Raw genomic sequence first — 26377 nt, forward strand, 5'->3', positions numbered from 1 at the left:
TGTACAACTCTGTGAATATACTAAAAACCATTAATTGTACACTTTAAATGGGGAATTGTATGGTATGTGAATTATATCTCAATAAAGTTTTTTTTTTTAAAGTAGATACTGACAGTAATTAGAAGACTCTAATCATAGTCTGTATGAGAGATTATGGTATTTTGGGTTAGGGAGGTGAAACTAGAGATTGAGAGAAATAGACAAATTCAGGAGATTTGGGAGGTAAAATTGATAGAATTTGATGATTTGGATATGAGTTCCTGAGTTTATGGGTAGAGTAACAGGATTTATTATGGTGCCATTTTCTGAGAAAGGAAACACTGGAATGGAGTCTGGTAATTTGTAAAAAAAAAAAAAAAAAAAAAAAAAGACTAATACACCCTAAGCAAGTTTGTTTATCCAAGGAACTCAAGGATATGCTAACATCAAAAAGTGTATTAGGGCTTCCCTGGTGGCGCAGTGGTTAAGAATCCGCCTGCCAATGCAGGGGACACGGGTTCGAGCCCTGGTCCGGGAAGATCCCACATGCTGTGGAGCAACTAAGCCCATGTGCTGCAACTACTGAGTCCATGCGCCACAACTACTGAGCCTGCACGCCACAACTACCGGAGCCCATGCTCCGCAACAAGAGAAGCCACTGCAATGAGAAGCCCGTGCACCACAATGAAGAGTAGCCCCTGCTAGCTGCAACTAGAGAAAGCCCGCACGCAGGAACAAAGACCCAATGCAGCCAAAAATAAATAAATAAAATAAATAAATTTATATTAAAAAAAAAAGTGTATTAATGTAATTCATTGCACTAACATTTTATATCATTTAATACTTTCATAATAAAAAAACTAGCAAAATAGATATAGAAAATAACTTCCTTTATTTGGTAAAAGATAATCCACTAAAAACTTAGATCTGTTGGACCTCTGTTTTCAGCATTGTAGTGGAGGCCTGAGCCAGCATTGTAAGATAAGAAAAAAAAAAGATTGGAAATGAGGGAACGAAACTGTAATGATTCCTGAAGAGCATCTACAGACAAATTATTAGAATTAAAAAAAGATTTCAGCAGAATATCTGGATGTAAATTCAACATAAATTAATCAGTTGAGTTTCTGTACTTTAGCTGTTAGAAGATTTAAGTTTAAAACATATCATAATACTGGAAGGTACCCAAGAATAAATCTAATGAAAGGTGTGTAAGGCTTTTAAGGAAAAAATTCTAAAATGTAATTGAAGGACGTTAAAAAACAAATAAATGGAGAGTGATCTTACATTCATAAACGGATTTAATATTGTAACAATGTCAGTTTTTCCCAAGTTAATCTATAGTTTCAGTGTAATTCCAGTCAGAATTTCAACATGCTGATTCTAAAATTTATATGGAAGAGCAAAAGGCTAAGAATAATCTAGTGCTGCTCAAAGATATCAGGTCCTCATCCCTGGAACCTGTAAATGTTACTTTATAAGGAAACCAGTCTTTGCAGTTATGATTAAGAAAGATCTTGACATAGGGAGATTATCCTGAATTATTCAGGTGGGCCCTGAATCCAGTAAAAATATCCTTATAAGAGAGAGGTTGAGGGAGATATGATACATACAGAAGAAAAGAAGACAGTGTGTAGATAGAGGCAGAAATTGGAGTGATGGGGCTACAAGCAAAGGAGCCACCAGAAACTGGAAGAGGCAAGGAATATATCCTCCCCTAGAGCCTCTGGAGGAATGTTCTTGATTTTGACCCAGTGAAACTGATGTTGAACTTCTGGCCTCCTGAACTGTGAGAGAATAAATTTCTATATTAAGCCGCTGAGTTAGTGGTATTTGTTAGGACAGCTACAGGAAACTAATATAATAGCAATATAATATAAATAGCAAGATAGTTTTGAAGAAAAAGTCCTACCAGATTTCGAGACCACTATAAACCCATGGTTTGTCTATCCCAGAGTAAATACCATACTTTATGATATTTACTCTGGGATAGTGTAGTATTTGCTCTGGCCACTGGAACATAACAGAGAGCTCAAAAAGAGATTCAGGCTTATATGGGAACTTGATGAATAACAGGGTGTCATTGCATTTCATTGGGAAAACAGTGCTAAGGAAATTGGTTATCCTATGGGGAAAAGTATAATTAGATTTCCCTTCTTCATGCCATATATAGAAATAAATTCAAGAGAATGTGAAAGTAAAATCTTTTAGAAGAACGTAGAGAGAAAATAAATATTTTCCTCCCCAACTTTTTAATATGAATTTCAAACATTCAGAAAATTTAAAGAAAAGGACAGTGAACTCCACCCATACACTCACTTCTGCCTAGATAAAAAAATTACTGGGGCTTCCCTAGTGGCGCAGTGGTTGAGAATCTGCCTGCCAATGCAGGGGACACGGGTTCGAGCCCTGGTCTGGGAAGATCCCACATGCCGTGGAGCAACTGGGCCCGTGAGCCACAACTATTGAGCCTGCGCGTCTGGAGCCTGTGCTCCGCAACAAGAGAGGCCGTGATAGTGAGAGGCCCGCGCACCGCGATGAAGAGTGGCCCCCGCTTGCCGCAATTAGAGAAAGTCCTCGGACAGAAACGAAGACCCAACACAGCCATAAATAAATAAATAAATAAATAAATAAAAAATTACTAACATTTTGCCATATATATGTATTTTTTATCTTTAAAATTAAAAAAAATTTTTTTTTGGCTGAGTCATTTGAAAGTGAGCTGCAGACATCATGACTATCAACTTACATGTTGATAGATTATATATGACCTCAGAGTAGTGAAGGATTTCTTAAAATAGATATAATAAGCAAACAATATAAAGGAAAATTTGACTACATTAAAATTTAAAACTTCTGTGAACCAAATACCGTGAAAAAAGTTTCAGACTGGGAGAAGATATTTGCAATGTATGTTAACTGTTGAAGGATTATAAGAAAAAGACACAAAACCAAATAGAAACATGGGCTAATTTGTGGAAGAAACTGATTGGCTAATAAACACGTGAGATGATGATAAACTTTGCTGGTGATTAAGAAAATGAAAGTTAACATCATAATGAGATATTTCATACCCAACAGATTGATACAAATTAAAAGGCTGATAATAGTAAGTATTGGTAAGAATGTGGAACATAGGGAACTCTCATGCATTGCTAGATGGAGTATACTTACCCATTCAATTTGGAGAATGGGAACACATGCATATCTTTTGACCCAGAAATTCCTCTCCTAGGTTTATACCCTATAGAAATCCTTAGACATAAGCACAAGGAGATATGTTTAAGAACTTTCACAGCAGCATTGTTTAGAATAGCAAACAAATTGGAAATAATCCAAATGTCCACCAGCAGGCAAATGGACAAATATATTGGTATATTCATACAATGGAATACCTTACAGCAGTGAAAATAAACTAGTCCTATATGTATCACTAGGAATGAATCTCTAACAGTATTGAGTTAAATAAAAGCGGGTTACAGAAAGATAAATTAATATGGAACCAGAAATTTAAAAAATGTGGAACATATGTCAATGCTAAAAGAACGTAGAAAGGGGCTTCCCTGGTGGCGCAGTGGTTGAGAATCCGCCTGCTAATGCAGGGGACACGGGTTCGAGCCCTGGTCTGGGAGGATCCCACATGCCGCGGAGCAACTGGACCCGTGAGCCACAACTGCTGAGCCTGCGTGTCTGGAGCTTGTGCTCCACAACAAGAGAGGCTGCGATAGTGAGAGGCCCGCGCACTGCGATGAAGAGTGGCCCCCGCTCGCCGCAGCTAGAGAAAGCCCTCGCACAGAAACGAAGACCCAACACAGCCAAAAATAAATAAAAAGAAAAAAAAAAAAAGATACAATCTTTAAAAAAAAAAAAAAAAAAGTAGAAAGGCATGGAAATCGTATATGATTGTAATTAGGTTATATTTGTAGTATCTTATTTCTTGAGGTAGGTGGTAAGTACAAAGTATATGTTATATTTTTCTCTATACCTTTCTGAATATCTGAATATTTAATAGAAAAAGTCAACAGAGTCCATCTGATTGGTTGAATATTTAAGTTAGTGAAGGGATCATTGGAAGACTAAGGTTCCTGGGGTAGGAGGATAAGATCCAAAGCACAGGTAGAACGGTTGTCTTCAAAAAGACTGTAAGGGGGGCTTCCCTGGTGGCGCAGTGGTTGAGAATCTGCCTGCCAATGCAGGGGACACGGGTTCGAGCCCTGGTCTGGGAGGATCCCACATGCCGCGGAGCAACTAGGCCCGTGAGCCACAATTGCTGAGCCTGCCCGTCTGGAGCCTGTGCTCCGTAACAAGAGAGGCCACGATAGTGAGAGGTCCACGCACCACGATGAAGAGTGGCCCCCACTTGCCGCAACTGGAGAAAGCCCTCGCACAGAAACGAAGACCCAACACAGCCATAAATAAATAAATAATTAAAAAAAAAAAAAAAAAGAAGAAGACTGTAAGGAAGCTAAATTTTGATGGACATACCAAATTTGGTTCAGTATTGGATAGGTGGGGTTTTTTTCATAAATGTTTAATTTTTCTTGGCTTACTAATAGGTTGAAAAGGTGTTATGTATGCTTAGGAATTTACATGAGAAAATGTTATAATGGCACATTTGCAGTCTGGTGAACATGGAAGCTAATATTTTTAGACTTATCTCTAAGCCTTCCTTCCAGGAAGGCTTCTAGGGTAGGCAGCAAGGTGATTTTAAAACAATATATGTTGATATATCTTATTGTGTCATATACAGTAAAAAGTTTTGTTTTTTTCCTTCTAAAAACTCCTAGGAATTTTGTAAGCTTCAAATTGTTTATTTGCCTAACTTACTGTCTTTGGATTATATAGTCATTTTTTGATTCTGCTTTGCTTCGGTTCCTTGCTGAGTTGTGACTTTTTTCCCCTGTAGCTGTTTCCTTCTGAGTATGAAAGATGATAGCATTGAAGGCATTTATGACACTCTAAAGCAGTGTGCATTGATATCCAAGTCGGCTGGGGGAATTGGTGTTGCTGTGAGTTGTATTCGAGCTACTGGCAGCTACATTGCTGGGGTAAGCCTCTGTTGTGTGACTAAAAATGTATAGGCTTGGGCTTCCCTGGTGGCGCAGTGGTTGAGAATCTGCCTGCCAATGCAGGGAACATGGGTTCGAGCCCTGGTCTGGGAAGATCCCACATGCCGCGGAGCAACGAAGCCCGTGTGCCACAGCTACTGAGCCTGCCCGTCTGGAGCCTGTGCTCCGCAGCAAGAGAGGCCGCGATAGTGAGAGGCCCGCGCACCGCGATGAAGAGTGGCCCCCGCTTGCCACAACTAGAGAAAGCCCTCGCACAGAAAAGAAGACCCAACACAGCCAAAAATAAATAAATAAATAAATAAATTTTAAAAAATAAATAAATAAAAATGTATAGGCTTAGAGAGATTCAGGTCCATAAGCAACCAGGCTTGTGATTGAGAGGGCATTTGCTGGGGCTTGGGAGACCTGGATCTCTGTTAATTACTTGCTGGCTGTGTTACTTAGACTGAGTAATTTCACTACTTCTGGTCTCATTTTCATCTGTCTTATGAGAGGTTGATTAGATGGTCTCTAGGGTCAGATTTTGGAATCCTGATTTATTTTAACAATAATGATAGCATTATTATTCATTGCTCACTACGTGCTGAATCTGTTATAAAAGTTATATGTGAATTACACATTTAACCCTTACTACAGCCTTATGAGATAGATATCATTACAGACACAGTAAACTTTATTCCTTACAGTAACTTTGTGGGTATAGCCACAAAGTCTTCATTTGATAAGTGAGGAAGCTGAAGCTTAGAAAGTTAAATTACTTCCAGAGATTAGTCACTTAATATGTGATAGAGCCAAGATTCAAGCTTTAAACATTGTCACTTTATGAGGTAAATTTCATCTCTTCTAGTTCACTGTTCACTGGGAGTCAAGATCATGGTTTCGAGTAGAATCTAAAAAATAATACAAATGGATGCATATGCAAAACAGAAACAGACTCACAGATAAAGAAAACAGACTTGTGGTTACTGAAGGGGAGCGAGAAGGGGGGAGGGACAAATTAGGGGCATGGGATTAACAGATACAAACTGCTATATATTAAAATAGATAAGCAACCAGGATCTACTGTATAGCACAGGGAATTATACCCATTATATTGTAATAACCTATAATGGAGTATAATATGCAAAAATGCTGAATCACTGTGCTGTACACCAGAAACTAACTATTGTAAATCAACCATACTTCAATTAGGAAAAAAAAAGAAAAAAGTAATGGTTTTGGGTAAGTCCTGGATTTAAATCCTATCTTCGCTAATTACTAGTAGTGTGGCCTAGTGCAAGTTATTTTACATCTCTGAGTTTGTTTCCTCCTCTGTAAGGTGAAGAAAATATCTAACCCTATAGAATAAAGTTAGAGTCCAGAAGAAAACCATTCCATTATGTGGTGTTCATTATATAATAGTAGGGTGAGCCATTGCTCACTTATCTTTCTAGGCTGTTTAAAGGCTTGCCTTGGGGTTAGAAGGATTATTTTAAAAATTTGATGAGGTATCTTCTAGTCTTAGGAGTTTATGTATTTTTTTTCACCTTCATTCTAGAATCCATTTATTGCTGAGAATCTCCATTTACCTTATTGTCTTGATTTATCCATTGCATATAATTCTTATTGTAAATTGCCTTGAATTCTTTTGGGAAAAAGATACTGTAGTAGCGTTTTTACTCTACCCAAAGTATTTCTTTATATAATGACCTTTTGAAGGTGTGGGGTTTAACTTTAGCTATCCTGATTTTGGATTCTTTTGACTTGTAGTTGTTATTTCTCATTGTAAATTAGAGATGCCATGAAATAACTTTGTACATAATTGCGATTTATTCAGCAAAATTTTATTTTATGTTGGGCATTATGTTTTAAAAGCAGAGGGAGAGATGGGGAGCAGATGAAACTGTAGACTGGGAGAGAGTAATTTGTCCACTGTTGAACCATTTTGTTCTTTTCCTTGCTGAGCCCCCTATTTCTCCTCCAGATGCCTTTATCCTCAGTTTCTCTTTCAGACTAATGGCAATTCCAATGGTCTTGTACCGATGTTGAGAGTATATAACAACACAGCTCGATATGTGGATCAAGGTGGAAACAAGGTATGCTCTGTTACTGAAAGTCCGAGAAACCAGAACTGAAAATCTTTTCCCATATATGCTTATAATAAGATGGCTCATTGTGTATGTTTCTAACAACTTTGCTTTTTTTCCACTTTTATGATCAATTTAATGAGTGTAATTTTTACTTCTAAGTGTATACACTTGAAGTATACATTTTGATGATTTTGACAGATGTATATACTTGTGTAATCACACCAGTCAAGACATAGAACATTTTCATAACCCCAACATGTTTCCTCATGCACCTTTGTATTAATCACCCATCACTCCCACCCATACATACTTTATCCCTGGCTCCAGGCAGCCAGTGATTGAGTCATCTGTCTTACATGACAGTTTATTTGCAAGGAATTTCTAAAGTTGTGATTCAAATTGATACCTAACCTTGAAAAAGGGTTGTAATATGTTTTCTAGGTTTTTCTTTAAAAAAAGAAAACAAAAACAGAAAACAAAACTCTGTCTATTTTATAGAGGGAAAAGTAAAGTTGAGAGTATTGGATCGTTTATCCAATGTTATCAGCAGGGTAGTTTGCAACTATCTAGCCTGTCTCTTATGGATATGTAGGCATAGTAATCACCTATTAGTTTATGAATTTCCTTCTGATGCACTTAAAAAAAATCTATGGGGACCTTGATAAGACATACCACCTTTTTGACCTTTTGAGCACAACATTATTGTCAAAGTTAAAGTGATTTTCTTTGGGCTTTACATACATGTCACATAGTGTAAAGTGAGCCGACGACAGCTGAAGTGGAAGCTCCATCCCTAGTTCACTGTGTCATTTTGGATAAATTATTTAGTCTTTTATTTTTCTTGTATTTTTAAAATAAATTTATTTATTTTTGGCTGAGTTGGGTCTTTGTTGCTGCACGCGGGCTTTCTCTAGTTGCGGCGAGTGGGGGCTACTCTTTGTTGAGGTGCGTGGGCTTCTCATTGCGGTGCCTTCTCTTGTTGCGGAGCACGGGCTCTAGGCACGCAGGCTTCAGCAGTTGTGGCTCGTGTGCTCTAGAGCACAGGCTCAGTAGTTGTGGCTCACGGGCTTAGTTGCTCTGCGGCATGTGGGATCTTCCCGGACCAGGGCTTGAACCCTTGTCCCCTACATTGGCAGGTGGATTCTCAACCACTGCGCCACCAGGGAAGTCCTATTTAGTCTTTCTTGTTCCACATTTTCTTTATGTTAAATGTTCTTTTTTACTGCTAGAATTGTAAGAAAACTACTACTACTTTATATTTTTATAGTACTTTTATTTGTATTATCTCATTTAATTCATTAATTGTGGTGAAGATCCAAGGAGATATTATTGAAGTGCTTTGGAAAATATGAAGTTTCTTTGTTTCATTCTGATTCTGAAAAGAATGATGATTTGTTTACCATTAGCGACCTGGGGCATTTGCTATTTACCTGGAGCCTTGGCATTTAGACATCTTTGAGTTCCTTGATTTAAAGAAGAACACAGGAAAGGAAGAGCAGCGTGCCAGGGACCTTTTCTTTGCCCTTTGGATTCCGGATCTCTTCATGAAACGAGTGGAGACTAATCAGGTGAGAGATAGGTACTTGTTAGTAATAACAACTGGATTTATATAAGTTTTCTCCTCAGTCATCTTAAATCATGCTTAGGAAGAGTCCACCTATATGTTATGCAATGGAAAGGCATGCTGAACAAGTTAAGAGATGCCATTCTTGCCTTCTTGGATTTTTATTCTCTAAAGTAGATGCTATCTGACCTAAATGGTTGAAGGGTCATGAACAAACATGCAAAACTAGATGTTTGGGCCTGAGCCTAAAATTATTATTTCTAAAGCAAATTTTTAAGACAGTCTATGGAAGCCACAATATCCCTTGCAGTGTTCCTAATGGACTACGTGTGGTTGGTTATTTGAAGTTTCTTATGGTTGGTACTCTTCTTCCCTTTGCAGGACTGGTCTTTGATGTGTCCAAATGAGTGTCCTGGTCTGGATGAGGTCTGGGGAGAAGAATTTGAGAAGCTATATGAAAGGTATGGGAAAAATATGAGAATAATAATGTTTTAACCGTGTGTTTCTTTTATTTACAAGATCTAAATTTTAAAACTACGTCAGTCATTAGCCAGTTTCTAGGAATCTTGAGAAGCATCTAGAAGAGAATGTGACTAATAATTTTATTTTGGTCATGTTTTCTTCCTGAATCTTCACCAAAATTTTGGTTTGTCTTCTTTCTTAAAACTTTGGGACATGTAAATAGGTGTTCAGGTTTTTTTAAATTGATCCTTTAAAAAATTAATGCAAAGAGTTATTTAGCAGGGTTATTAATTTGCTTTGTCATAAGTACATTTGACAGAACAAGTTATGCTCTGTATAGTACACAGGAATCAAGGGCAACTGGGACACACATGTCAATAGTTCATTAAATAATAGCACAACAGTACTGCTTTAGCACAATAGCACAATTTGAGTACTTCAGCTTTTGTTCCTTTTTATTATGGAAGGTTTTGTTGATTTAGTGGGATTGGCTTGAGCCATAGTAAAATAAATATCATATTCCTAATTTCTTTCTCTTAGCAAAACTTAGTAAGAAATTTAAGAGTTTTCAATATTTTATATTTTGGTGTTTCTCTTCATGTTATCTGCAATAAAGATTTTCCTTAGGGAATATTAAAATAATACTAGCTTTGCCTTTCAGTTATGAGAAAGAGAGTCGTGTCCGCAAAGTTGTAAAAGCTCAGCAGCTTTGGTATGCCATCATTGAGTCTCAGACAGAGACAGGTACCCCGTACATGCTCTACAAAGATTCCTGTAATCGGAAGAGCAACCAGCAGAACCTAGGAACGATCAAATGCAGCAACCTGTGCACAGAAATAGTAGAGTATACCAGCAAAGATGAGGTAGGTAGAAAAACTTCTGCCTCAGGTACTGAGAGAAGAATCTTAGGAGTTTGTGAATTATTTGTGAATCCCTCACATGATTTCCCTTGAGTTGGGTGAAGGGAGTTTTCGTAGCTTGCTGTAAGCAGAAGGGCACTAAAATAGAGATTATAAAGGAAGAGGTGTGATGTGTGCCCTTAAATATCTTTTAGTCTGAGCCATGTAGAAAAGACTGTCAATTTTTTATTTCACACACATTGTTGTAATAACCTTTACTTGAGAAAAATGGCAATATATAGTTACTTAGGTTAGGGTTAGGACAAACACAGTAACGTGTTAGGGTGCTCATTCAGTTTAAAGTATGTAAGCATGAGAGAGTCCTTTCAGTGAATGGTGAGACGGAGTTCTCATCTCAGATCTTTAAGGTGATTCACAGAAGAGGCAAGGCTAGAAATGAGACATAGATTTGGATATTTTAAAAAGAAATTTATGGAAAAGCTTTCCATTTGGGAAGAACTGCCTGTACGACAGATCAGAGACAGGGATAGGTTTTGTGCAGTGAGTGTAAAAGTAAGTTTGTTTTGATGGAGCAAATAAATTAAGGTTTGGTGTATGGAGAGATGGCTGCAACTGGGGGAAGGGAGATAGTACGTGAAAGATGGCATGTCTCAGACGCAGGAAAGCCCTTGTAGATTTCTGAAAGGAAAATAGCATCCCTAGGATAGGAAGGATGGCTCTTGCTTCTGGTTATAGAATGGCTTAGTGTGAGAAGAGGCTGGAGGTTAGTTTAAGGAGATTGTTGCGTTAGTCAGATGACAGGCAGCTTGGATATTGGATGTAAACTATGAAAATGAGGAGGAAGGAGCAGATCCCAAATTCTAGGACCTAAAAAAAGCATGACAAATGAAAAGTCAGAAAGAAAATGGTGAGTGAGTTGAACATACTGCTAAGGTTGCAGTTTAATTTAACAAAGTTTATTGAGCACCAGCCATGTGTAAGACACTATACTAAGTGCTCTCAGATATAAATGAATGTGGCTCAGCCCCTGCCCTCTGGAAACTTACAATTTAGTTGGAGGAAATTGACATATACTCATGACTGTTATACAAGATAGATTATATTATAGAGAATAAAATGACCCTTTTTAAAACAAAAATCAGATCATATCATTCCTCTGCACAATACTCATCTTTGATTTTCCAACCCATCCAGAGTTTGTTCATCCTTTTTTTTTTAAATTGAGATATAATTCACATACCATGAATTTCACCCTTCTAAAGTATACAATTCAGTGTTTTTTTAGTATATTCACAAGGTTGTGCAACCATCACTGATAACTAATTCCAGAACATTTTCATCATGCCAGAAAGAAACCTTGTACCCTTTAGCAGTCACTCCCTGTTCCCCTCTTCACCCAGGCCCTGGCACCGCTAACCTATTTTCTGTCTCTGGATTTGTCTATTGTAGGTATTCCATATAAATGGAATCCTATGATATTTGGTCTTTTGTGTCAGTTGTCCATGTTGTAGCATGTATCAGTACCTCGTTTCTGTCCTTATAATGCCCTGTGAGATCCTACACAACTGAGTATCCCACCTCATCTGCTCTTACTTTCCCCCTTCCTCACTGTGCTCCAGCTCTACTAATTTTATTGCTATTTCTCAAACATATCAAGCATACTCCTATCTCAGGATTTTTGACCGTTAAAATGCTCTTCTCCCCAGGTAGCCACGTGGCTTGCTTTCTAACTTCTTCAGTTCTTTCTTCATATATCCCATTCTCAGTGAGGTCTTCCTTGACAACTCTGTTTAAAAATGGCACTCCTTCCATCCTTAGCCCCAAGACTCTGTTTTCTTTTCCTGCCTTATTTTTCTCCCTAGCATTTATCAGGCTTATGTGATTCAAGCTATGTTTTAAAAATGGGTACTTTGGCAACATGTGTAGAATTGAGTAGGTGTGAAGGGCATGAGGGAGTCTAGGTGAGAGGAGTTAAGGGCTGTCAGAGTCTCAATAAGGGTGAAGTAGACGTGCAGTTTGGAAGAACTTTATGCAGTGATAGAAATGTTCTGTATTGGGTGGCTACTGAGCACATGAAATGGGACTAGTGCAATTGAGAAACTGAATTTTAAATTTCATTTAGTTTTAATCTAGTGGCTGCTGTATTGGACAGTGCACATCTACTGACAGATATATATAAAAAATTATAGCACAATGTGGCATACATCTGGTAGTAGAGCCATGTACTATGAAGCGTATGGTTCTTTCCCCATCTTACCTATTTCACTTGTGCATGTTACAGTTCACATATATGAATAGGTTTTGGGATTTAGAAATGAACTGGTGAATGATGAAGAGAGAGGTGTCAAGATAGAAATTTAAAATTTTAATGTCAGCAAGTGTTAGAGGCTTACAGAGTAGTGTCATTGACACAGTGGAAGAAATAAAAATCGTGTGACTCTTGACCCTTTTTCTTCGAATTCCAGGTTGCAGTTTGTAACTTGGCTTCCCTGGCCCTGAATATGTATGTCACATCGGAACACACATATGACTTTATGAAGTTGGCTGAAGTCACCAAAGTCGTTGTCCGAAATCTGAATAAAATTATTGATATTAACTACTACCCTGTCCCAGAGGTATGAATAGATTTCTCTGCTTATTGGTAATTATTGAAATCTGAGGTGGAAGGAGTTTATCACAGTCTTCTAGTCATCATCTAAATGGTTATCATTGGAATGGTGTGAGAAAACTGAGATAAAGAGAGAGAGTGTGTCATTTGTTACAGAATGTTGCTTTTACTGTTCATTAATGTTGTCTCTTCTCTAAATCTGTTGGCACAAAGGCAAGCGTATCAAATAGATGCCATCGCCCCATTGGAATTGGGGTACAAGGTCTGGCAGATGCTTTTATTCTGATGAGGTACCCTTTTGAGAGTCCGGAGGCCCAGTTATTGAATAAGCAGATCTTTGAAACCATTTATTATGGAGCCTTGGAAGCCAGCTGTGAACTGGCCAAGGAGTATGGCCCATATGAAACCTATGAGGGCTCTCCAGTCAGCAAAGGAGTAAGTATATGGATGAAGTTTCTTTTTGCCTGTGAGTTCCTATGGTAGGCTGAATGGTAGCCTTCAAAAAGATATGTTCACATCCTAATGCCTGGAACCTATGACTGTTACCTTATTTGGTTTAAAAAGGGTCTTTGCAGATGTAGTTAAGGATTTTGAGATGAGGAGATTGTCCTGGATTATCCAGGTGGGCCCTAAATCCAGTGACAGTTGTCCTTACAAGAGACACAGAGAAGAAGAGGAGGCAACACAACCGTGGAGGCAGAGATCGGAGTGATGCAGCCACAACCCAGGACTACTGAGAGCCACTGGAAGCTGGAGAGGCAAAGAACAGAATCTCCTCCAGCCTGTGGAGGGAGTGAGGCCTTCCAAACGTATTGAGTTCGGGCTTCTGGCCTCTAGAACTATGAGAGAATAAATTTTTGTTATTTTAAGCCACTAAATTTGTGGTAATTTGTTACACCAGACAGAGTAAACTCATATGGTCCTTTTGTCCTCTGGAGTAAAAAGGATACTCTATTTAAAACTAATCATTGCTAAAATGATGTAAGAAGAATGCTAACTGTATTAGTTTTTTTTTTCTTTTTTGGCCGCGCCATGCGCAGCTTGCAGGATCTTAGTTCTCCGACCAGGGTTCAAACCAGGGCCCACAGCAGTGAAAGCGCTGAATCCTAACCACTAGACTACCAGGGAACTCCCAAGTATTAGTTTTCTATTACTAAACTTAGTGGATTAAAACAACATACATTCAGTATCAGTTTCCATGGGTCATGAGTGCAGACTTGGGTTAGCTGAGTCTTAATCTCTGGATCTCTCAAAGCTACAGTCAGGATGTTGGTAGAGGCTGTGGTCTCATCTGAGGCTCAGGGTCCTCCTCCAGGCTCACCTGGTTGTTCATTTCCTTGTAACTCTAGAACTCTTGGCATCTTGCTTCTTCAAAGCCAGTAGGAGGGAGAGTCCCTCATTTCAAGAAGAGCCCAGTCTAGTCGCCCTTTTGAGGGTTTTCATTTGTTAGGTCAGGGCCACCCAGGATAATCTCACTTTTAACTAAAAAATTAACTGATTTTTCACCCTTAATTGCACCTGCAGAAACCCTTCACATTTGTCATAGTTATGTGAGTGGCATCCATCATATTTCCAGGTCCTGTATACACTGAAGGGGAGGAGAATATAATGGCCTATACCCTAGAAGGGGTGGGAATCTGGGAGCTGTCCTAGAATTCCGCCATCCACACTGCCTTCATCATGGGTAGTATGATTCTCCTCCCTGTAAAATAAGATGTTATTTTTAGTTCTCACAGTTCCTGCTGATATTTAGGAACTCTACATTGTTTGAAAATAAGTTTATTAGCTAAATAGATAGATTGAGAGGTAGATCAAGGCAGATAAAAAAGATGAGGCTAGAGTAATTCTTTTACTGTACAAAAACAACATGCTTTCATAAATGTTAGAATTTCCTGGTTTGTAGATATGATAGGGGTCCTCTGAGAGGACTCAGCAGGGACATGGGGAAGAGGTAAGCCTTAATCAGTTTTCTTAGCCCGCTTCTAATCAATATGACTACATAGAAATTTGTCTCTGGTCCTTGTATTTCTTACACAGCTTTACCAAAAGACAGCATTTGTTGGGATGTGGAGGCATGGCAGTTAGTTATTTGTTTGGTTTTTGTCATAGTTTTAAATTGTCATATAATGATTTATCATAAATTAGGGTTGTTTATTCCTTAGATCCTTCAGTATGATATGTGGAATGTTACTCCTACAAACCTGTGGGACTGGAAACTTCTCAAGGAGAAGATTGCAAAGTAAGTAGAGATGTAAAGTGGCTTTGAAGTGAGGAAGGTTCAGGTTTTCAGCCTGGCTCTTTTGAACTTAGGTATGTTATTTTAGCTTCTGAAATTCATTTTTTCTCTTTTAAATGGGACTAAAATGACCTATCCATAGAACTATTTTTTAAAAAATGCTTCCTAGGACAATATATTTTATATGTATAGTAACCTGCAAATTGCTTGGCACAATGAAAGCATTTTAATACCTGGTAGGTATTATTATTATTAGTTGATCTTGTTTTAGGGGCTTAACTACCAAGATTAGGTAATTCTTTTTCCGTTAAACCTTCATATTTCTAAGTGTGTTTGCTTTTTAAATGTTTTTCACTTTTATTTATTGCTTAACCACATTGGGCACATAAATGACTTTCAATGAATTGATTGTCATAGGACTTCATTACGGATTTTGGAAGAGCTTTTGGAGGGTTTAATGTGTTAAACTGTGTGAAAGAAAAATGTAAAAATTGAAAAATGTAGACCTTTCCAACTAATAAACATAAGAGATTTGAGTGCAGGGAGAATGTTTTGCTGAATGTTTGTCATGTCTAGGTTAATGCATATACAAAGTGTTTAATGTTTGCAGAAGGAAGCAGTAGCTTTAAAATCCTCTTTAAAATATCTATTTACCTTAAAATTGTTTTGTTACTCAAATAATACATGTTAGATAATTTAGAAAACATACATGTGGAAAGGGAATAAAATGAAAATTATCCCAATACCATCACCCCCCAAAAAAACCTGTTTGTATCTTTTTGTCTGTCATCCTCAGACTTTCTTCTGAGTGTGTATATATGTGTATGTTTACATGCAAATTCAATTTTTACAAAAATGGACCTGTACTCTATTTATTATTTTGTTTTTTCTCAAAATAATGTAGTTTAAATATTTTTTATGTATAACTTTTAAATTTCAAAATTAATACATGAATACACATTCATTGTTAATAAAGTTCAAATATGGAAATAAAATAGAAAGTAAAAGCCCTTCTTTATACCTCTTCTGCCAACCATTTTGTCCCACAAAACAAACAAAAAAACCAACTTACTCCTTTTCTGAGAGATAACCATTGTGAATGGTGTATATTTTTCTAGACCTTTTGCAGTACATTTGCAGATACGCACACACAGTTTTATTATATAAATGAGATCAAACTTGACATGTTCTGAGACTTTTTATTTAGTGATTTATTTTGGAGATGTTTCTCTTTTAGTACATGCAGATTTACCTAATGTTTTTAGTGATTACAGACAATTCCATAGCTTGGATATATCATATATATATGACTTTTCAAAACATTTTCCTGTCTCTGGACAGGAAGCCACTGTCCACTCTACTGAGGGAGTAAAGACATGGAGATAGTTGGTGGTTTGCTTGATGCCTCACAACTAGAAAGTGACATAGAGAGGTTGAAAGTCCAGTTGTACAGACTCCATTAGGATGTGAGGCTCTATGCTAAGTGCTGTATGAATCCAGAGGTATGGAATGTAGGAAAGATGAACTGTTTGTGCTTGAGAAACTTAAAACTAAGTAAGGTAAGACATGTAACACAAATAAAATATACGTAAAGGTACAGGTCACAGAAAATATTTGCAATGCAAATATTTGTATTTGACAGTTGTATTTAGTGTTGTCTGCCTGGTCAGGAAAGATGTTCTAGAGTAGGTATCTCTTAGGCTGAGCTTTGAAGGATGTGCTTAGGACAGTTTGAAGATTTCTCAGAGTTCAGATACTATATTTTTAAGCACTCTCTTTGGCACTGAATAGAGTCAAAAGATGTTAGCATTCTTCTAGGAAATTTAATTAAAGAGGTGATAGAGGAAGTCAGGAATATACTTGGAGTATAATTTTCTCTATTCATTATCCTATTCAGGATAATGGAGAATTGTGGTGATAGAGGTCTGGTTCTGACCACTTTCACATCATTATGTTTCCTTAAAGGGCCTAGCACGGTGATCACATAGGCACTTAGAAAAGAGTAAGGGTTGAATGAGTGTACCCTGATACAGGTGGGGACTCTCCAATAACCATGTGAGTGTTTCCTTGGGCAAGATAGTGTATCAAGTGCTGTGATTCCTAACTGGCATAAGTCATGGCATGATAAGGATTACCAGCAGTAAAAATGGTGCTAATTCTGTTTAGGAATCAGGCTTTTAGGAGAGGGCCAAGTTATACCACCCATACTGTGGAGTTGCATCCCTGTAGGGGTTAAATGCAGAAGTCAACATGCGAGTCTAATGGATGTATGGTGTTACTCGCAGCAACTGCATTTACTACAATGACTTAAAGTAGCTGTCTTCCTGACAGATTGTAGCTTCAGGACCAGCACCTAATAATCTCCTTTTCTTTAGGTATGGTATAAGAAACAGTTTACTCATTGCCCCGATGCCTACTGCTTCAACTGCTCAGATATTGGGAAATAATGAGTCAATTGAACCTTATACCAGTAACATCTACACTCGCAGAGTCTTGTCAGGAGAATTTCAGGTGAGAAGATCACAACCAGACTTACAGGAAAATCTTTTAAAAGCCTGATATTGGGAGTAAATGCTACTCATATTTAGTATGCCCCTTTATTTTAGTGTCGGTGCAAAGTTTTGATAAAGTGAGTTATCATCTCTAATATTATTTATGTTATTCTAGCATATAATAGACATTTAATAAATATCTGTCAAAAGAATGAAGGATTGAGGGTTGAGTATGAAAGCAACTTGATATTAGAGTTCACATTATGTTTAACCATTTTGTAATCATCGTGACATATACTATAACCTCATATGCTTAAGTTGATGATACTCAAGGTGTATAGAAGTATCCTTTAAGATGGTGGTTCTCAGCCTTGGTTACAAATTAGAATTTCTGATGGGCAGGACCAGTGTTTTTTTTAAGATTCCCAGGTAAATCTCATGTGCAGGTTGAGAACCACTAATTTAAAAGATACTTATTTGTGAATTTGCAGATACTCTGAAATAAATTTCTGTAAGGTTTGGGGTGGGTACGTTTCTAATTTTCTTAAGTATTTATTGTGTCCTTACTTAAAAAGAAAAAAGAATCATTCTACATACCCAGCTTAGGCAGCATTAGCTCTTTTCACTTTTGCAAATACTATATGTTATGTTTTGAATAACAGATATCAAGATTTTAGAGGAATATAGCTTTCATGTGGTGGGATAGGTCTCTCAGTTTTATAAAAAATAGAATTTACCAAGCAATCTAATGTTCTTCAGTGATCTTATTTACTTTAAGCTCCAAGTCTGTGATCCTGTTTAGGCCCTGTCGTTGTTGTTTATTCCTTCACATCTTTCTCCTTTCTGTTTCAGATTGTAAATCCTCACTTACTGAAAGATCTTACTGAGCGGGGCTTGTGGAATGAAGAGATGAAAAATCAGATTATTGCATGCAATGGCTCTATCCAGGTACAGAATGAAAAAAAAAAAGTGTTCTCTTCAGGAGCTGCCAAGTTGGTAGTTACACTGGTAACTTCTCACTTATCCCAGGCAATGTAGAGAAAGAATGGCTATTCACTGTGGTCATATAGGCTTTTGTAGCTCTGTTCAACTCTGCATTGCTGTGCTAGGATTAAATACATCTTCACATAGCTAGGCCTTACCCTGTTGTTTGTGCAACAATATAAAGTAGTGGTTCCCAACTTCTCTGCACATTAGAATACATTGAAGAGCTTTTAAAATCCTGAAGCTTAGGTTGTACCCCATACCAATTAAATGTCTGGGAGTGAGAGCCAGGCATCAGTATTTTTTAAAGACTCCCTGGATAATTGCCAAGTGAGTCAGAGTTTGGGGACCAGTGATATAAAGCCTGAAATTAGAGTCAAACTTAATTAAAAAGTATGATGGAGAATTGAAGACTGATAGTCCAAAAGACAGAGCCAGAAATAGTGTTTAACAGTGAAATATTTACAACTGAGAATCAAGAAGCATTTATTTATTTGTAGAGAGAGGCCTCTGGCTAAATATTTGTCTGCTTGGCAACACAGATAAAGATTCTTGTAACATTTCTATATTTGCTGATGGAAACTGTAGCATTAGCCAGTCTGTGTTTTGATGCAAGCTAACCCTAGGCCTAAGAAATAGGAAAGCCTTATTTCTGTTGACTCCAAATGGAGTTTGTGGAGTCCTAGCTTATTTAAAGGGTTTTGCCTCATTGCTTCCTTGGGTCATGTCCCTGTGAGTTACAGCCCTGAGTTTTTGTATTTTCTGCAAAACTCAAGGGTCATTTATTGTTGCTTAGCTCTGACTTTTCAGTGAATGTTTTGGCCATTAACCAATTAAAGATGAATCTTAAATAACTATCACCAGATTGATATTTTGTTGTTTAGATGGGGTTTTGTTTGACTTCGTAAGCCAGAAGTGAGTAGTCTTAGGAAACTTGATAAGGATCATACTGTATTAAATGGAATGGTAGGGTCAGATCTGGCTGGAAGTAGAACCAAGGCCAGACCCTGGGGGTCACCATTCTGTTAATCATACTGCTTTCTTCAACCAGAGTGCCATAAACATTTGATTTCCCTTCTTCAGAGCATACCAGAAATTCCTGATGACCTGAAGCAACTTTATAAGACTGTGTGGGAAATCTCTCAGAAAACCGTACTCAAGATGGCAGCCGAGAGAGGAGCTTTCATTGATCAAAGCCAGTCTTTGAACATACATATTGCTGAGCCTAACTATGGCAAACTCACTAGTATGCACTTCTACGGCTGGAAACAGGTTAGTGGAGGAAGTCAACCAACTTGGGATATTTTAGAATTGGAACTGAGTTTTATATTCTAGCTACGTATTAAGTAATGCCACCTGGAAGTTCTTTCACTTTAAGTCCAGTATGTTAGAACCAACCGATGGGTTTTATACCAGATTAAGCTCTCACTTTGGATTTTCTTATTTCTTTTAGTATTATTTTATTCTAAGCTTGAAACCTTGGAGATACCTATGATCCTTCCTTTACTCTCCATGCAGTCATTCACCATGTGGTGTCAGTTGTTCCTTTGTACTATTTCTTGAACGTCTTACTTTCAATTCCACTGCTATTATTCTTAACTTCTTAACTGATCTCTTTTCTTCTGGTATCTCTACTCTAGGCCATCTTGTGTACTGCTACCATTCCTAAAATAAAACTTTACACATGTCAACCCACTATTCAAAAATATCCATTGTTTCCCCACTTTATCTATCTACAGGATAAAAGCCAATCACTTAGCTAGTCATTGCCAACTGTAAAGGCCTGTGAGTCTATAATGTATTCTTATTCCCTAGCAATATTCTAGGTGTTTATGTAGAATTATGAATGTATTTTTTTATTTAACAAACTTTTATTGAACTTATACTATGTTCCAGGACTGGGGATACTGAATAGAGGATGGTGATTCTTATCCTTGAAGTAGTCATAATCTGTTCTTATACAGAGATACAGTCTAGACCTCTAAATAGTTATAATCTAAGGCAGACATGTTTTCTTAGGCACACTTGGAAGTCATACACATAAAAACAAACAAACAAAAAGACTAGAGAACAAAAATATTTGACATTTTCAAAGAGATAAGCTTGTTTTAGGGGTGAAAAGGACAGCGTATACTGTCTGAACATCTCTTTCTCTCTAAGCATTTTTGAGAGGGCTTCCTAGAGGAGATATAATTCTAAGTTTAGAAAGCAATTTGACCTGGTTTATGGAAATGTATTTTAAACATTGGTCTTGAATGTCTAGTGTTCTCACAGCTTCTCCTAATTAGTTGTATTTACTTCTCTTTTAGGGTTTGAAGACTGGGATGTATTATTTAAGGACAAGACCAGCAGCTAATCCGATCCAGTTCACTCTAAATAAAGAAAAGCTGAAAGATAAGGAAAAGGTATCAAAAGAAGAAGAGAAGGAGAGGAACACAGCAGCCATGGTGTGCTCTTTGGAAAATAGAGATGAATGTCTGATGTGTGGATCCTGAGGAAAGGCTTAGAAGAGGCCAGCCATTCTTTATTAGCCAAACTACTTCTTGAGCATAGATAGGTGTAGTAGGTTTGTTTGAAGTGATAAGGCTTTGCTGGACCTTATTGCAGCAAAAGGATCAATTGATTTAAAGTACTGTTTCTATATAAGTGTGAAAGTAATGATTTTTTAAAATTGATATATTGGGAATCAAAGTAGATGTTTTAGGAATGCAAAAGAAGTCATCTTGTAAATAGGGAGTGATTAAGTAGGGTTTCATCACCCATCTGGCACCCCTTTTCTGGTGACTTCAGTTTTGGTAAGGAGACTTTGGTGTGTCCATAGAAGCAAAACTGAGTCATAACACGTGAGAAGTGCTGACAGGACCTTTATCTGGATAAGGTCCTAATAGGTCATTCTGAAATAAAGATAAACATTTCTAAATGATTGTGTGAGACTAATTTTGTCATTTATTTTCATACAAAGGTCGAATTTGAAAAAGCATTTTTTGTTATTTGGGAGTTCAGGGAAGAAATTTTAAGACAAATTACTTAGACACCATATAGAATTCTGATTTTAATGTATGTCTTTTTCCTCTTTTTAAAAAAATTGTGGTAAAATATACATAACATAAATGTTACCATTTTACCCATTTTAAAGCATACAATATAGTGGCATTAAGTACATGTACAATGTACAACCATCACCACTCTCTATTTTCAGAACTTTTCATCATCCCAAACAGAAAGTCTATATATAAAACAATAATTCCCCATTCCCTTCTCCCATTATTCCCTGGTAACCTCTGTTCTACTTTCTGACTCTGAATTTGCTTATTCTAGGTATCTCAAATAAAAGGGATCATACAATATGTGTCCTTTTCTGTCTGGCTTATTTCACTTAGTATAATGTTTTCAAGGTTTATTTATGTGTCATGTGTCAGAATTTCATTCCTTTTTTAAGGCTGAGTAATATCTCTTTATATGTGTGTGTGTGTGTGTATATATATATATATATATATATATATATAGACATTTGGGTTATTTCCACCTTTTGGCTATTGTGAATAATGCTGCTGTGAACATTGATGCACAAGTATCTGTTTGAATTCCTGCTTTCCGTTCTTTTGGGTGTGTACCTAGAAGTGGAATTATTGGACTAGATGGTAATCTTGTATTTAACTTTTTGAGGAATTACCGAACTGTTTTCTACAGCAAGTGCACCATTTTACATTTCTACCAACAGTACACAAGAGTTCCAGTTACTCCACATCTTTGCCAATACTTATTAATTTTTTGTATTTTTGATAATAACCATCCTAATGGCTTTTGACAGTTTGATTATAATGTGTCTTGGTGTGGGTCTCTGAATTTATCCTAATTGGGGTTTGTTGAGCTGCTTGGATTGATATATTCACATCTTTTGTTAAATTTGGGAAGTTTTCAGCCATTATTTCTTCAGGTAATCCCTTTTTTAAAAATTTAATTAATTAATTAATTAATTTTTGGCTGTGTCAGGTCTTCGTTGCTGAGTGCGGGCTTTCTCTATTTGCAGCGAGCAAGGGCAACTCTTCCTTGCGCTGCGCAGGCTTCTCATTGCGTTGGCTTCTCGTTGTGGAGCACAGGCTCTAGGCGCGTGGGCTTCAGTAATTGTGGCTCGCGGGGTCTAGAGTACAGGCTCAGTAGTTGTGGCGCACGGGCTTAGTTGCTCCGCGGCATGTGGGATCTTCCTGGACCAGGGCTCGAACCCGTGTCCCCTGCATTGGCAGGCGGATTCTTAACCACTGTGCCACGAGGGAAGCCCAGGTAATCCCTTTTGCCCCTTTCCCTCTTTTCCTTCTGGAGGTCCAATGTTGCATCTATTGGTCCACTTATCAATGTCCCAGCAGGTCCCTTAGGCTTAGTTCACTTTTCTTCATCCTATTTCTGCTCCTTAGACTCAGTAGTTTCAATTGCCTTATCTTCAAGTTCATTTATTCTTTCTTCTTCTTGCTCAGCTTTGTTGTTGAGCCCCTCTAGTGAAATTTTCATTTCAGTTATTGCTCTTTCCAGCTCTAGACTTTCTGTTTGGTTCCTTTTAATTGTTTCTACATCTTTGTTGATAGTCTGATTTTGTTAATACATTGTTTTCCTGATTTCCTTTACTTGTTTTCCTTTAGCTCTTCAATCATATTTAAGACAATTGTTTTAATGTCTGTCTAGAAAGTCTGATGGCTGGCCTTCCTCAGGGGTGGTTTCTGTCGGTTTATCTTTTTCCTTTGAATGGTCTATGTTTTCCTGTTTCTTTATAATGCCTGTGATTTTTTTGTTGTTGAAATATTCTGAGACTAAACTGTTTTTGCAGTGAAGTCTCTTCTGCAGAGTATGTTCAGTTAATGTTTTGACAGCTTTCCTTGGTCTTTGCAGATTGGCTCTGTGCTAGGACACTCCCATACTTGGTTAGGCTTGCTCTAAGCCTAGGCAATGTGATGGTTAATTTTATGTGTCAACTGGCTAGGCCATAGTATCCAGATATTTGATCAAACACTGGATAAAGCTGTGAAGGTTTTTTTTTTAGATGAAATTAGCATTTAAATTCGTAGACTTTGAGTAAATCAGATTATCCTCCATAATGCGGGTGACCTCATCCAATCAGTTGAAGTCCTTAAGAGGAAAAATGCTGAGGTCCTCTGAGAAAGAAGGACTTCTGCCTACAGACTGCCATTGGACGTGAGCTGCAGTATCAGCTGTTCTCTGGGTTTCCATCCTGGAAGCCTACTCTGCCAGTTTTGGATTTGCCAGTTCCACAATTGTGAGCCCATTACTTTATTTATTTATTTATTTATCTATCTATCTATCTATATTTATTTATTGATGGCTGCATTGGGTCTTCGTTGCTGCGCACGGGCTTTCTCTAGTTGTGGTGAGCGGGGGCTACTCTTCATTGCAGTGAACGGGCTTCTCATTGCTGTGGCTTCTCTTGTTGCGGAGCATGGGCTCTAGGTGCGTGGGCTTCAGTGGTTGCAGCACGCAGGCTCAGTAGTTGTGGTTCATGGGCTGTAGAGCGCAGGCTGGGTAGTTGTAGCACACGGGCTTAGTTGCTCCACGGCGTGTGGGATCTTCCTGGACCAGGGCTTGGACCTGTGTTCCCTGCATTGGCAGGCAGATTCTTAACCACTGCACCACCAGGGAAGTCCCCCACATTACTTTATATATATGTGTGTGTGTATATATATATTTATATATATAGAGAGAGAGATGTATACGGTTGACCCTTGAACAACTTGAGTTTGAACTGCACGGGTCCACTTACACTTGGATTTTTTTCAGTAAGTACTACAGTACTACACAGTCTGTGGTTGGTTGAATCTGTGGATGTGGACCCATGGATATAGACACTGTATGGAACTTGAGCATCCGTGGATTTTTGTATCCTCTGTGTGTCCTGCAACTAATCCCTGCATTGTTCAAGGGTCAACTGAATATATAGATAAGATTGTATGTTTGTCTGTGTGTGTGTGTGTGTGTGTGTGTGTGTATACACACCTTACTGGTTCTGTTTCTCTGGAGAATGAGAACACTGACTAATATAGGTTCTGATACTGGAAATGGTTCTAGAGGAATGGAATCCTAAGGATGAGTTTTCTGAGTTGGTTCTCTAATTTGATGAGATTTAAGCATGACTTTTCAGTAGTAAAGAGAGCTCTGATAGTCCATGGGGGTGATGTGGCAATAGAGAGATGCAGAATACCATCACTGGATACTCCTAATCAAACAAAGAGGCAAGGGTCTGGGTGACCATGTATATGTTCTGCCTCAGGGGTGTATCAGTTATCAGCTCTCTAGCCCAGTGTCATAATTTAGTTCATCTTGATCACTTTTCCTTTCCACAGTACATCACAATGCTCCATTACGTTGAGATGCGGATTGGACCTAGCAGGAAGTGACAGCTACTCTAGACTTACTGGTAAGACGTTTGTGTGTCAGAGAATGAGAAATAAATCGGACAAAAATTCAGGGACCTTCTACCTCAGTGAAATTTCTTGGGGTCCAATGGTATAAGGCATGTTGGGCTATTCCTTCTATGATGAGGGATATATTCTTCTATCTGGCTCTTCTTACAACCAAAAGAGAGGCATAAGGCCTAGTGGGCCTCTTTGGATTTTGGAGGCGACATGGCAACATATTCCTCATTTGGATGTGCTACTCTGGCCCATTTACCATGTGACCCTAAAAGCTGCTAGTTTTGAGTGGGGCCCAGGACAAAGAACAAACCTGGCTCTGCAACAGGTCCAGTCTGCCATGCAAGCTGCTCAAGTATCAGTGGCAGATAGGGATGCTGTTGGAAGCCTTTGGCAGGCCCTGCCATCCTCTCTTGATAAATACTTACCTTGTGAGAGACAGCTTTTGGCTGCTACTGGGCCTTGGAGACTGCCTAACCAAAGACCACCAAGTTACCATGCAACCTGAGCTGCCTGTCATGAACTGGGTGTTGTCTGACCCCCTAAGCCTGAAGTTGGGCATGCATAGTAGCATTCCATCATCAAATGGAAGTGGTATATACAAGACTGGGCTCAAGCAGGCCCTGAAAGCACAAGTAATCTACTGAAGAATTGGCCCAAATGCCCATGGTTCTCACTCCTGCTACACCTCTCTCCCAGCCTGCACCCATGGCCTCATGGGACATTCCATATGATCAAGTGATAGAGGAAGAGAAAACTTGGGTGGTTTACAGATGGTCCTGCACAGTATGGGACACCATAGCCTCTTTCTGGGACATCCCTGAAGGATAGATACTCCATTCTATAGATGACAGCTATGGAGGTCTTTCAAGTAGGGGTGACTTAGATAAATCACACTGGCTACCATGGGAAAGAGTGGCATGACCTATGGGTTTGGGTCAAGCTCAAGTACAGATAAGGGCCTAGTCTGGTCTTTGGATGAATTTGGGTCCCAAGGAGAAGACCTGGCTTGGGTGTCTGTCAGACTGGAGGGCCCCCTGGCTGGACTTGACCTGTTTGGGCTAGACTGGACCCCTGGGGTAGGCCTGACCTGTGTGCCTGGGGATATCAGGCTGGGAATATCAGGCAGAGCCTCACCTGTGTTTGGAACTGATTGGACTCTAGAAGCTAACTTGTGTGCTTGCATTAGACTGGTGGCATCAAGACTGACCTGTATATTCGGTGAGACTGGGCTTCATGTCAAGTCTTACTCTGTATCTGGGAGAGACTGGGCACCAGAAAAGAGCCTGGCCTGTTTATTTGTTTCAGACTGGGTGTTCAGGGCAAGTCGTGGTCTGTGCAACTTGCTCTACACAACTTCCAGTGGAGCTCCATATATCCAGATATTAATTGGGGGCTTTCTCAGGAGTCAGGGAGAAGAGGACAGAGAAACTAAACTAACAAGGATAAATAGGGAAAAGCAATTTTATTATTGGAGTGAAAACAGAGCATTCTAAGAATTCAAAAAGGAATAGTTTACCAACAATAAACCTGCTGTTGAGTCCATAATCTCAGAAAATTCCAGCCTGTCCCTCAGTACTGCCTGCTTATCTCTTGTTCCCAGAGGTCACAGCCCCAATTTCCCAAGTTGATGAAGTTCTC

The 26377-nt window shown here is 38.4% G+C and overlaps 1 protein-coding gene across 3 annotated transcripts in view; it reads left to right on the plus strand.

Annotated features, from left to right (window-relative positions):
• Window positions 1-21304, plus strand: part of RRM1 (ribonucleotide reductase catalytic subunit M1) — a 42750-nt gene extending 21446 nt beyond the window's left edge. For all 3 annotated transcript variants that reach the window (XM_061202907.1, XM_061202908.1, XM_061202909.1), the window contains 12 exons: window positions 4883-5024; window positions 7037-7120; window positions 8521-8682; window positions 9060-9139; window positions 9802-10003; window positions 12466-12615; window positions 12822-13043; window positions 14771-14847; window positions 17220-17355; window positions 18189-18284; window positions 19404-19592; window positions 20630-21304. In XM_061202907.1, coding sequence (XP_061058890.1) covers window positions 4883-5024; window positions 7037-7120; window positions 8521-8682; window positions 9060-9139; window positions 9802-10003; window positions 12466-12615; window positions 12822-13043; window positions 14771-14847; window positions 17220-17355; window positions 18189-18284; window positions 19404-19592; window positions 20630-20815 — 1726 coding nt within the window. In that variant the 3' untranslated portion in view covers window positions 20816-21304. The remainder of the gene's footprint in view (window positions 1-4882; window positions 5025-7036; window positions 7121-8520; window positions 8683-9059; window positions 9140-9801; window positions 10004-12465; window positions 12616-12821; window positions 13044-14770; window positions 14848-17219; window positions 17356-18188; window positions 18285-19403; window positions 19593-20629) is intronic.
• Window positions 21305-26377: the final 5073 nt, after the last annotated feature.

Source organism: Eubalaena glacialis, chromosome 10, assembly GCF_028564815.1.
Source record: "Eubalaena glacialis isolate mEubGla1 chromosome 10, mEubGla1.1.hap2.+ XY, whole genome shotgun sequence".
In the NCBI taxonomy this organism is placed as follows: domain Eukaryota; kingdom Metazoa; phylum Chordata; class Mammalia; order Artiodactyla; family Balaenidae; genus Eubalaena; species Eubalaena glacialis.